This window comes from Pan paniscus, chromosome 7 (genome assembly GCF_029289425.2).
Source record: "Pan paniscus chromosome 7, NHGRI_mPanPan1-v2.0_pri, whole genome shotgun sequence".
NCBI classification, from domain to species: domain Eukaryota; kingdom Metazoa; phylum Chordata; class Mammalia; order Primates; family Hominidae; genus Pan; species Pan paniscus.
In genome coordinates, this window is record NC_073256.2 from 23,084,889 (window position 1) to 23,098,099 (window position 13,211).

Here is a 13,211-nt window from a genome sequence, read left to right on the forward strand (position 1 = left end):
GCTGCAGCAGCAAGCACAGCAGCTGGGGGCCCCTGCTCTGCAGGTGGATCAGGAAGGGTGTGGCCTGAAGGTTGCAGTTGCTGTCTCCATAGGGGAGACTTACGGTATGGGCCAATTTTGAGTTCTGAGCTCAGACTTCTTGAAACTTAGCTAGCTACTCCCATTGGAACACTGTGGGTGTGAGACCTGCCTTGCCAATTGTGTGGGAGCTGGATGGGGCTTACTACCAAGCTGCTACTCCCCATTCTTCACATGGACTCTCCTTGTACAGAGGCAGAGACAGCTTCACTTCTCTCTGGAAAATTACTCCAGTGGCCCAAGAACTGCCTTCCAATTCCCACTGGAGCCACTGCTTGTCCCACACATAGAGAGCCAGAGCATCACCTTACCTGACCTAGTTCCCACCTGGCTTTGCTCAACCACCTACCCTGGTAGATTAACACAAATAACAGAAGAAACTTTTAGAAGCTCTATGGCTCCACCTATTTCCTGAGACACCAGAGTGCCTCCCATGGGTAACATAAGGCAAGTCCAAATCTCACCACTACCATCACAGCTGGCAGTCTTTTGGAAGCACCATCTCCTGGCTGAAGGCCTACTGACAGTCCTTTACAGCATCTGCAGGTAGAATAACATAGCACCCAGGAAGGAGAAAAGTTGTGAGTGACCACAACTGTTACCATTGCTTGCATCATTCTGGCTAAGCAGGAGGCCCTGAGTCTGTCCATGTGATGAGTTCATTACTACTACACCTGGCATTTGAGAAATCCAATACACAACACACTAGGACTATTTATAACCGAGGAATCTTTCAGAGTCTACATCACTCGCCTGCCATCCCCATCTGATCAGCTGCTGATACACACTGCTGTGAGACTTGAGGACAGATTATATCACTGGATCCATTGCGGACATTCTTGAGCACCAGCCTGGTGTGCGGCAGCCCCACTGGGTAGCTAGACCCAGAGAAGCAGCAGCAGCATATGCAGTAATCTGAATTTCAGGGCCTCCTACTCTGAGGAAAGAGGAAGCGCACCACATCAAGGGAGCACCCTGGGGACAAAATAATCTAGATGGCCTTGAGTCCCAGAACATTCCACTTGTGGGAAGTTGTTTGGTGGTTTGTTTGTTTTTGTTTTTTTTCCAGCAGAGGAACATGTGCATGCTAGGCTCAGCGAGGAAAGTCTGTAGCTATATCTCAACAATCAGGCAGCCTTGATGCTCAAGAAGACTCTTGGAGAATGGAGACTTATTTTCCATCTCATACACTACTGCAGACACAATAGTACTGTACTCAGAGCCAGTGTACTGAGGTGAGTGGCCATAAAACCTACTGAGACACCAGCCAGGACAGCTAAAGGAGTACTTGCATTACCACTCCCCCAACCCCAGGCAGCACAGCTTGCAGCTCCGAAAAAGACCGCCTCCTTCTGCTAGAGGAGATTAGAGGAAAGAGTAAAAAGGACTTTGTCTTGCATCTTGGATATCAGTTGAGCCACAGTAGGATAAGGCCCTGGTCAGGGTCATGAGGTCCCCATTGTGGATGTAACTAACTTTGTTTTTTTTTTTTTTAATTTTATAGGCTGATAGGCAGAAGGGACTTATCTCAAATAAGACATTGGACTTGGAGTTTTGAGTTATGCTGGAATCAGTTAAGACTTTGGGGGACTGTTGGGAAAGCATGATTGGTTTTGCAATATATATAAAAGACATGAGATTTGGGAGGTGCCAGGAGCAGAATAATATGGTTCGGCTCTGTGTCCCCACCCAAACCTCATCTCAAATTATTATCCCCACACATCGGCAGAGGGACCTGTGATTGCCATGTGTCGAAGAAGTTTACTTCATGCTATCCTCATGATAGTGAGTGAATTCTTAGGAGATCCGATGGTTTTAAAAGTTGGAGGTTTTTTTTTCTGCTCACTCACTTCTCTTTTTTGCCACCTTGTGAAAAAAGGTGCTTGCTTCTGTCTTGCCTTCCACCATGACTGTAAGTTTCCTGAGGCCTCCCCAGCGATGCAGAACTGTGAATTAATTAAACACCTTCCCTTTGTAAATTACCCAGTGTGGGGTAGTGTCTTTACGACAGTGTAAAAATGGACTAATACAGGTTCCCTGAAATATTCTGAGTCCCTTTGGAGGCAAGAATCTCTTTATACCAGCATGGTATACTGATGAAGTACATCCTGATCTCATGGGCTGAGAAAGAATTTATACATACCCTTTATGTGTCAACAACTCTATGTGCAGGCTTTTGATCCCCAGAATGGGCTTTCTTGCCACATCTAGTCTATCTAATATTTTTCTAAGCCAACTCAATGTCTTTCATCCACACTGGGATAGGTCCTAAATTGCTGTCTGTTGCCCACCTGAGATAATGAGAAGTTGTTAAATTAGGTGTGTGTGACCCAGATACGTCTATCTGGAGTGGCAGGAGAGGGTCTATCTGTTCACAAGAGTCTCTGCAACATTTTCCAAGTCAGTTCAGAAGCTTATTGATTCACCTTTGCAGGCAATGTAGCCATGAGAAAGGTCTCCAAAAATTTCTGACCTTCTGGAAATTTTAAAGTCTCTGCAGGTGTCCAGAGGTGACTGTAGCTGTACAGAAAGTCACTGCCTGGATAACTGGCCTGTTAAAGCAAAAGCAAAATATGCTAAGCCCACTAAGGATACCCAGAAGCCATGGTGTTCAGTTAATTTTTGTCTTTCTTGCAGGTGGAAGAATACTGAGGATTATGCCCTCCTATAGCCAATGAAGGTTACTCCAGTGCCTAGATGTACCAGTCAAGAGAGGCCATGGGAGAGCAGATGGCAGAAGGGCAGCCAGGTCCTTTCGCTGGGGTTTACTGCTTGTCATGAGCTCTGCTGCTGGGGAGCATGTGTGATTTCTGACTCCTGCCATGTCCTCAAGAAGCCTTGCCACATCAGCCAGCTGTCCTACCTCCTGAAAGCTGGTGCATGTTTGTTAGCATGGAGATCCAGAGCAAGAGTCACTTTAGTATTTATCCATAGACTCCCCATATGTGCACATGCCTACCTGCAGTTTGTTTTTCCTGTTTTTCTGAATGTTAATCTTTGCCTTCTGGAACTCAATATTACCCCATTTGGCCAAATATGGGATAATTGTCAGGGGAAACTGCTCTTTAGGTCCCAAGTCCACAGGGTTAGTAGTACTATCAATATTAAAATTATTAATTATGGATATTAGTATCATAATAATCATCATCATTCCTGTTAATACTCATCAATATGTTTATTATTACTATCATTAAGATGGTTTATTAATGTTATTATTCAGTAATAAATGTTTAGTTTCTCCATTCACTCAGTCGAACTGGAGACTGACTCCAGATATGACTATGGATATGACTGCATATGACTATGAGGGTTACCCTGCAGATATAGACATGAACAGCTGTCCCAGAGACAGCTCTTGCAGCCACCAATTGCTCTTTCATAGGATGAGTTCCTTACAGGAGAGAAGGGCTGATCTCCATGATGTGGTTTCCTCAGGGTCTCATTAAGGGCTGGTGATACAAGAGCACTGCCTACCCCTCTTCCTCACGTGGGAGTGGTACATTCTCTGTTGTCATGGCTGAGATGGCTCCATCTTGAACATATAAATTCCAGGTTGTAGAAGCAAAAAAGCAAAAGATGCATTGGATCTGCATAGGGAACTGCAAGCCATCCTGCAACCTCAGGACACAGTCAGAAACAACCACGCGGACCACATCACCCAAGCTCAGCTGCATGGCTCTCCGTTGGGCTAGGACAAGGACCTCTTCCACCAGGCTCAACTGGAGTCCTATCCCTGGTCCCAGGACCACAAGGAGCATCTCTTTTTTTGGAATCACACTGCTCCATTCGAAGGACAGTCTTCAGTTCTCTGTCTTCAAAAGAGGCTGCAAATGGTGCAGATTGGGAGGGAGCCACCAGCAGCATCACCCTCTAGAACTTTAAAATAAAAATGTCTCCCAGAGTGCGATATTATGCTGACCCTACCTAAAAGCACATTCCCTAGATGTTGCTTGTTGCCTGGAGTTTGAACAGCATTGTCCGAACTTTGCCCTTGAAAAAGGAAACTTACCTGGGGTAGTTGCAGGTGTAGGCCTAAATCCAGGTGTGAAGATCCTTGAACTGGGGGTGTTTCTGTACCTGTAGAGATTGCAGACTGGGAAAGGTATGGCTCTGTTCCTGCCAGACTCTCTAGAGGTTAAGAATGTGATCTGCAGAAAGACGTGAACTAGCACAGGCAACTGTAGAACATCTGCCCCCAAGAATCATAAATGCCTTTTCACTCATCCTGCAGAATGCACTCTCTACTTTAATGATAGTGTGGGATGGGACTTTAATTTCTAGGCATGGGGATTGATCTTAAGAAAAAGCAGGGAAGGTGCCTTACCTGTCCTGGGACTCTGCTCCACTTGCCAACATTTGAATGGATTCATTTGTGTGGTAGTCAAGCTACAGGAAATAAAGGGACCAGTCAGTCTTCCACACAATGACACAGAGGCCAATTATCACAAGTCCAAATCTCCATTTGTCATCCAGCTCACATTGCCGCTGTGGCACAAGGTCACATGCACTCGTGTCCAACTCCAAATAGTAGCTTCACATAGTATGTCAGCACTCTCCCATCCATCACCTCTTTTAGAAGGTCTTCCTCTGGATTGGAAATGGCCTGTGAGAAAAGATAATGACCACAGGAAGCAGTTGTTTTTTTAGGATCTGATCCACATGAGAAGGTAGGACATCTAATTTGGTCTGAGGACTTTAGCTATGCTAATATTTCAGGTAACTGACCCCTGTGTCTATAGATTTACAATGGGAATGGAGTGAGAGATGATGAAAACTGTTTCCTTTCCTAGTGAGTATGAGGCAGAACCCTTACATCATGCTCTAAGTTGTCTGTTCTCCATACAGAACCATCTCCCATTTAGAGAGAAGACATGGATTGTCAGTGGGAGCAAGCCTGAGACATGCCCACTGGCAGCTCCCAGAAACCCCTGAAACCTGGCCACATCATGAAGTTTCCACTGTGGGTCTCATGCCTCTCTTGGTATCTTGAATTCAGAACATTTAATGTCATGGCAGGCCAGGGAACCTCCTCTGCTCTAGTTTGGCTCTCTATCACATATTCACACACACAAACACACACACACACAAAGTCACACACACTCACACATCAACCTACTGGCTAACCAAGGTAGACACATACACACACACATACCTGCTCAATCCAGGCCAATATCCCTGACAACAACAATGCAAAAATTCCTAATAAAATACTAGCAAACAGAATCCAGCAGCACATCAAAAAGCTTATCCACCACAATCAAGTCGGCTGCATCTTTGGGATGAAAGGCTGGTTCAACATACACAAATGAATAAATGTAATTGACCACATAAACAGAACCAAAGACAAAAACCAGACAATTATTTCAATAGATGCAAAAATGCCTTTGATAAAATTCAGCATCCCTTCATGTTAAAAACGCTCAGTAAACTAGGTACTGATGGAACATATTGCAAAATAATAAGAGCTATTTATAACAAACCCACAGCCCACATCATTTTGAATAGGCGAAAGCTGGAAGCACTCCCTTTGAAAACTGGTACAAGACAAGGATGCCCTCTGTAACCACTTCTTTTCAACATAGTATTGGAAGTTCTCACCAGGGCTATCAGGCAAGAGAAAGAAATAAAGGGTATTCAAATAGGAAGAGAGAAAGTGAAGTTGTCTCTGTTTGCAGATGACATGACTTTATATTTAGAAAACCCCATCATCTCAATTCAAAAACTTCTTGAACTGATAAACAACTTCACCAAGGTCTCAAGATATTAAATCATTGTGCAAAAATCACAAGCATTCCTTTACATCAACAATAGTCAAGCAGAGAGCCAAATCAAGAATGAACTCCCATTCACAATTGCTACAAAGAGAATAAAATACCTAGGGATACAGCTAGGAGTACAAGGGATGTGAAGGACCTCTTCAAGGACATATGTAAACCACTGCTCAAGGAAATAAGAGAGGACACAAACGAATGGAAAAACATTCCATCCTCATGAATAGGAAGAATCAATATTGTGAAAATGGCCATACTGCCCAAACTAATTTATAGATTCAATGCTATACCCATCAAGCTACCATTGACATTTTTCACAGAATTAGAAAGAACTATTTTAAATTTCATATGAAATCAAAGAATACCCCGTATAGCCAAGACAATTGTAAGCAAAAATAACAAAGCTGGAGGCATTACGCTACCAAACTTCAAACCATACTAGAAGGCTACAGTAACCAAAACAGCATGCTACTGCTGCCAAAACAGACATATAGACCAATGGAGCAGAACAAAGACCTCAGAAATAACACCACACATCTACGGCCATCTGATCTTTGACAAACCTGACAAAAACAGGCAAGGGAGAAAGGATCTCCTATTCAGTAAATGCTGCTGGGAAAACTGGCTTGCCATAGGCAGAAAACCAAAACTGGACCCCTTCCTTACACCTTATACAAAAATTAACTCAAGACGGATTAAAGACTTAAATGTGAAATCCAAAACCATAAAAACCCTAGAAGAAAACTTAAGCAATACCATTCAGGACATAGGCATGGGCAAAGACTTCATGACAAAAATGCCAAAAGCAATTGCAACAAAAGCCAAAATTGACAAATTGGATCTAATTAAACTAAAGACCTTCTGCACAGCAAAGAAACTATCATCAGCATGAAAAAGCAACCTACAGAATGGGAGAAAATTGTTGCAATCTGCCCATCTGACAAAGGTCTAATAACCAAAGTTGACAAGGAACTTAAACATATTTACAAGCAAAAAAACAAACAACCCCATCAAAAGTGAGCAAAAGATATGAACAGAAACTTATCAAAAGAAGACATTTATGCAACCAACAAATATATTTTTAAAAAGCTCAACAACACTGATCATCAGAGAAATGAAAATCAAAATTACAGTGAGATACCATCTCACACCCATCAGAATGGTGATTATTAACAAATTAAGAAACAATAGATGCTGGTGAGGCTCAGAAGAAAGAGGAACGCTTTTACACTGTTGGTGAAACTGTAAATTAGTTCAACCATTTTGGAAGACAGTAGGTCGATTCCTCAAGGATCTAGAACCAGAAATACCATTTGACCCAGCAATCCCATTACTGGCTATGTACCCAAAGGAATATAAATCATTCCACTATAAAGACACATGCACACGTATGTTTATTGCAGCACTATATACAATAGGAAAGACATGAAACCAACCCAAATGCCCTTCAGTGCTAGATTGGATAAAGAAAATGTGGTACATATACACCAAAAAATACTATGCAGTCATAAAAAGGAATGAGATTATGTCTTTTGCAGGCACATGGACGAAGCTGGAAGCCATCATACTGAGCAAACTAACACAGGAACAACAACAAAAAAAAACAAATACCGCATGTTCTCACTAATAAGTGAAAGTTGAACATTGAGGAAACAAGGACACAGTGAGAGGAACAACACACAACACAGCCCGTTGAGGGCTGGGGGTGAGGGAAAGAAACTTACAGGATAAGTCAATAGGTGCAACGAACCACCATAGCAAAGGATACCTATATAACAAACCTGCTCATTCTGCATATGTATCCTGTAATTTTTAAATTTAAAAAGAGGAAATAGATACATACATACATACATGCATACATACATACATACACAAGTACATACTTTTGAAAAACGTCTATACAGCTCGGATCTTCATTCCTGGTAAGCCAAGGAACCTGGAGAAACACCAGAATTCTGTCCCTCTGAGAATGCTGGACAGGTTTACCTTCATCAGCATAAAATTTTGGAACAAATGTGGTAACTGCAGGTTCTCCCCACAATGAGTAACTGAAAATTGAGGCAGTATTTCAGATCCTAAAAAAATTAATGAAGTAATTCGCCACACATTTGGGTTGTTTTTGCCTTTTCCTACTATGAAGAGTGCTAGTAGGAAGAATGGTGTACAAGTATCTGTTTGAGTCCCTGCTTTTAGAATCCTTTGCTTGTTTGTGTGTTTGTCTGTTCTTTCTTGAGACAGGATGTCACTCCAGTCAGCCAGGCTTTTCCAGTGTGTAATTTTTGTTGTTTCCTTTTGTCAAGTTTTAGAAGTTGTTATTTTATTTCTATTGAATTTTAAGGCATTTTTGAAAATAGATATGTATTAAAACATTATCACACATGCCGTGTGTTACATTGCAATTATTTTCATCGTTCCTTTAAGAAACAAAAGTTTTTACCTTAGATATCTTCCAATTTGTGAAGCTTTTCTGATTTTGACTTTTTAAAAAATTCTGTCATATACAAGAAACCCTTGGATTAAAAATGCCATGAATATTTCTCTTTTCTTGCAGTCATAACTTCGGTGTATGTCATCAATTAGTCTCTGGGTTATAGCATGTTTTCTTGAAAGTGTTTCACAATCTATTTTGGGCATTGAGAATTTCAACAAACTTAAGTGAATGTTTCTACATTCACTATTGGGGGGAATAGTCCCATTTGATGCTTTATTATTTGCATATCTTGCTTCCACAAGACCATTTCATGCAAAGACTTGTCTTCTCCCCAATGCCAGATCATTACAACATGATATGGAATCAACTGGCCAAAAATGGGAAGGTTATCTCTGGAATGTCTATTTGACTCCATTGATCTCTCCATCTTAATTAAGACAAAGTATATGCTGTATTAATTACATAACATTGCTGCAAATTCTCAAGTCAGAAAGTGTAGTTATAACTTCTTGTCATTTAGTCGGTGAAAGAATGATTTATCTCACAGATGCACATGCTTGGAAGTACTTCTCAATGCATACACACACATCCAGAAACAAACACACAAATACACACATACACACAAACTGTTTAATATGTACACAATTGTTAACTAGCATTGTTTCACATGAAATAAGGCAAATATTTAGCCCCTATCCTAACCCGGTTCCACTTCTATCATATTTGACCATAATACTGACAAGTAAATCTGCTTCAAATCTTCCATAATCACAATGTAAGCTGTGTCCATTAAATTCTCTGAGGAATGCAAGAGGATACAACCTAAGACAAAAAAATTAATTGAATCCTGATATTTCATTAGTAAATAGGGTAATTGAGGGATAAATGTAATGGTTTCTGTGGGTGGACAGTAGTTAAATAAGGGCTGATGCAGCAAGATACTTAATTATTTAAAGGTGTTTGAAAGAAATTGAAACACAAGAGTGGGTGTATTCAACTAAAACAAAATCAGAAAGCCCTGAAATAAATCTCATTTTGGGGGTAAAAAAAATGGCATTAGAGGAGATTCTTGGTCAATCATCCAGCTGTGAAAGTTGCATCTTGGAAGCAGGATCCCTGTAATGCAACGACACTTGTTTATCAGTGGTGGTCTTTCAGTGGAAAAGATTTTGAAGAATGGCTCCTTCCTTTTGTGTATTTGACGATTAGATTTCATGCCAAATCTTGGGTTTTAAACTCTATTTAAACTTTAACAGAATTAAATAAAATGGCGAAAAACCAAGAGATTCTTTGATTTGGAATCATCACATATGCATTTCTTGTTAGGTACAGTTATCAAAGATGACCTACTGGAGAGACACAATTTTGGAGAATGGCCCTTACTTTTGTGTATTTGTTGATTAGATTTCATAGTCCATTTCTCATTAGGTACAGAGATCAAAGTTGACCTACACAAGAGTAGAGAGGTCCAGGACAGAACTCAGGGCTCCATAGAACCACAGAATCTTGGGTGCAACTTTGCTCAAGAACAAAAATGTGCTTATTCAGAGTGTTTCTGTGTGACATGTGTGTGAACTACAGTGCAATGAGCATGACACGCAGGCAGGATATCAATTCGGCTCACCTCAAAAGCAGTTATGAGCATTAAAGGACACCAATGCCCAGGTCCCGGTTAAAGAGATGAGACTCTCCCACACCAGGTGTGAAGCCACTACATCTGGATTGCTCATGCTTCTGGGGATCATTCTCCTGAAAATGGTGGCTCCTTTCTCCCTGTGGAGCATCTTTCTAAGCAGTGCCCTTTCTTCCCCCGGGACACTTTACATCAGGCACAGGAAGCCTTCTGATGGAGCACACCTGGCCCATGAAAAGACAAGGGAAAGAAACGGGGCCAAAGGACACAGTCCTCTCATTCCACCATCCTCCTTAAAATTATCCTAATTTCATGGGCCCTGAAGCCAGGGCTGTTTCTTTACACCTCGAGGCCTTGGCGCCGGGCCTCAATTCTGCCCTGTTCCTTACTGTCTAAGACATGTTGGGAAAATCCCTACAGCCAGGATCTTCATTCCTGGTAAGCCAGAGAGCCTGAAGACACACCCAAATTCTGTCCCTCTTACTTCAGGGAACATGTCCACTTCCGTCAGCATTACAATTTTTGCACAAAATGTGCCAACTGCAATTCCAGCATACAATGCATAACTGGAAATGGAGGGAACATCTCAGATCATGAACAATCGATTCGAGAATCCAGGAGATACACGGCTTATTATTGCCTTTTCCCACTGAAACAAGGGCCAGTATTAACAATGCTGTGCTGTCCTCTGATTCACTCCCTGCTTTTAAAAGTCTCCGATGTTTCTTCTTGAGACAGGGCCTCACTTCCGTGTCCCGGGCTTTTCTAAGGTATAATTTTCGTTGTTTCCTTTTGTCAAAATTAGAACTTTTTATTTCATCTCTATCAAACGTTGATCCATTATCACATACGTATGGAAATAGTATCACCCATGCTGTGAGATACGTTGTTTTTATTTTCATCAGTTCTTTAATAAACAAAAGGTTATAGTTGGGATACCTTATGATTTCTCAAGTTTTTTGTTTCATGTTTTCTTAAACTGCCGTCGCACGTCCGAAAACACTCCCTATACAATGTCATGACCATCTCTCTTTTCTGGCAAACATAAATTTGCGGAATGTCATCAATTAGTCTATCGGTGATTGCATGATTTCCCCAAAGACTTTCACACTCTACATTGTGCGCTGAGTATCTCTTCAGATTTCAGTGCATGTTTCTACCACTTGGTGCTTTATTACTTGGCAATCTAGCTTCCACAAGAGCATTTCATGCAAAGACTTCTCCTGTTCTCCACTGGCAGGTAATTTCTCTCGGATATAGAGTCAATAGGCTGAACGTGGAAAGGTTATCGCTGGAAGGTCTGTTTGATTCCACGGATCTCTCCTTCCTTATTAAGGAAAAAGATACACTGTGCTAATTACTATACTTCAATGACTATTCTCAGGTCAGAAAGCGCACTTCAGACTTCTTGTCCTTCCGTTGCTGAGAGGATGATAGTAGCTGCCAAAAGTACATACTTGGAAGTACATCCCAGCACAAACACACACACACACACGTACACAAACACACATACTCACACGGTTTCATAGGTAAAGATTTCTTCCCTGACATTGTTTTACCTAAAATAAGGCATCTATGCGCCCACTGTCCCACCCGGTTATACTCATATATGTGCCTATCATCCTGAGGAGTAATTTGAAGCAGGTGTTCTAGAAATCATGATGTGGGCTGTGTCTGTTGAATTCCCAGCGATGCAAGTGGACACACCCTGTGACTCATTCCTTAATTGAGTGTTGATATTTGATTGGTTTATCGTGCACCTGATGTGTGGGTGGGGTGTTCGCGGTTGGTGGGGGTGAGTTATGGAAGGGCTGATGCGGCCAGAGAGCTCGTCATTTGAAGACTCTCTCGGAAGAGACAGCGTCTTTCTGCAACCTGCGGTCCCAGCAGAAAAACCTTGTGATCCTTGTTTCAGGCAACATGGAGGACGACTCACTCTACTTGGGAGGTGAGTGGCAGTTCAACCACTTTTCGAAACTCACATCTTCTCGGCCAGATGCAGCTTTTGCTGAAATCCAGCGGATTTCTCTCCCTGAGAAGTCACCACTCTCATCTGAGACCCGTGTCGACCTCTGTGATGATTTGGCTCCTGTGGCAAGACAGCTTGCTCCCAGGGAGAAGCTTCCTCTGAGTAGCAGGAGACCTTCTGCGGTGGGGGCTGGGCTCCAGAATATGGGAAATACCTGCTACTTGAATGCTTCCCTGCAGTGCCTGACATACACACTGCCCCTTGCCAACTACATGCTGTCCTGGGAGCACTCTCAAACGTGTCATCCTCCCAAGTGCTGCATGCTCTGTACTATGTAAGCTCACATCACACGGGCACCTCCACCATCCTGGTCATGTCATCCAGCCCTCACAGGCATTGGCTGGTGGCTTCCATAGAGACAAACAGGAAGATGCCCATGAATTTTTCATGTTCACTGTGGATGCCATGAAAAAGGCATGACTTCCCGGCCACAAGCAGGTAGATCATCACTCTAAGGACACCACCCTCATCCACCAAATATTTGGAGGCTACTGGAGATCTCAAATCAAATGTCTCTACTTCCACGGCATTTCAGACACCTTTGACCCTTACCTGGACATCGCGCTGGATATCCAGGCAGATCAGAGTGTCAAGCAAGCTTTGGAACAGTTGGTGAAGCCCGAAGAACTCAATGGAGAGAATGCCTATCTTTGTGGTCTTTGTCTCCAGAGGGCGCCGGCCTCCAAGACGTTAACTTTACACACTTCTGCCAAGGTCATCATCCTTGTCTTGAAGAGATTCTCCGATGTCACAGGCAACAAACTTGCCAAGAATGTGCAATATCCTGAATGCCTTGACATGCAGCCATACATGTCTCAGCAGAACACAGGACCTCTTGTCTATGTCCTGTATGCTGTGCTTGTCCTCACCGGGTGGAGTTGTCACAACGGACATTACTTCTCTTATGTCAAATTCAAGAATGCCAGTGGTATAAAATGGATGATGCCGAGGTCACTGCCTCTGGTATCACTTCTCCCCTGAGTCAACAGGCCTATGTCCTCTTTTACATCCAGAAGAATGAAATTGGAAGACCCAGTTACAGTGTGTCCATAGGCAGGGAACCAAGAGCTCTTTGTGTTGAAGACAAGTGAATTGTGTGTGAAATAAAATGTCATGAATAAATCTTGCAGCAGAGTATTTATTTGTCTCACTTTTTAATCAGTGAATGAGCTTTAACGAATATCAATGCCTAGTGCCTACCCTCCAGAGATAAGAACTTCCAGTCTCTCATGTGTAACCATGGCACCTGGATTGCTCATGATTCTGAAG

The 13,211-nt window shown here is 42.3% G+C and overlaps 1 protein-coding gene across 5 annotated transcripts in view; it reads right to left on the reverse strand.

Moving 5' to 3' along the window:
* LOC117977895 (uncharacterized) overlaps positions 1–13,211 on the reverse strand; it is a 196,460-nt gene that overhangs the window by 177,360 nt on the left and 5,889 nt on the right. For all 5 annotated transcript variants that reach the window (XR_010113090.1, XR_010113091.1, XM_063607052.1 and 2 more), the window contains exons 2-3: positions 4,557–4,681; positions 4,403–4,464 (exon numbers count right to left, since the gene is read on the reverse strand). Coding sequence is in view for 3 of the 5 variants with exons in the window: in XM_063607052.1 (XP_063463122.1) it covers positions 4,403–4,464; positions 4,557–4,681 (187 nt within the window). In the remaining 2 variants the exon portion in view is untranslated. The remainder of the gene's footprint in view (positions 1–4,402; positions 4,465–4,556; positions 4,682–13,211) is intronic.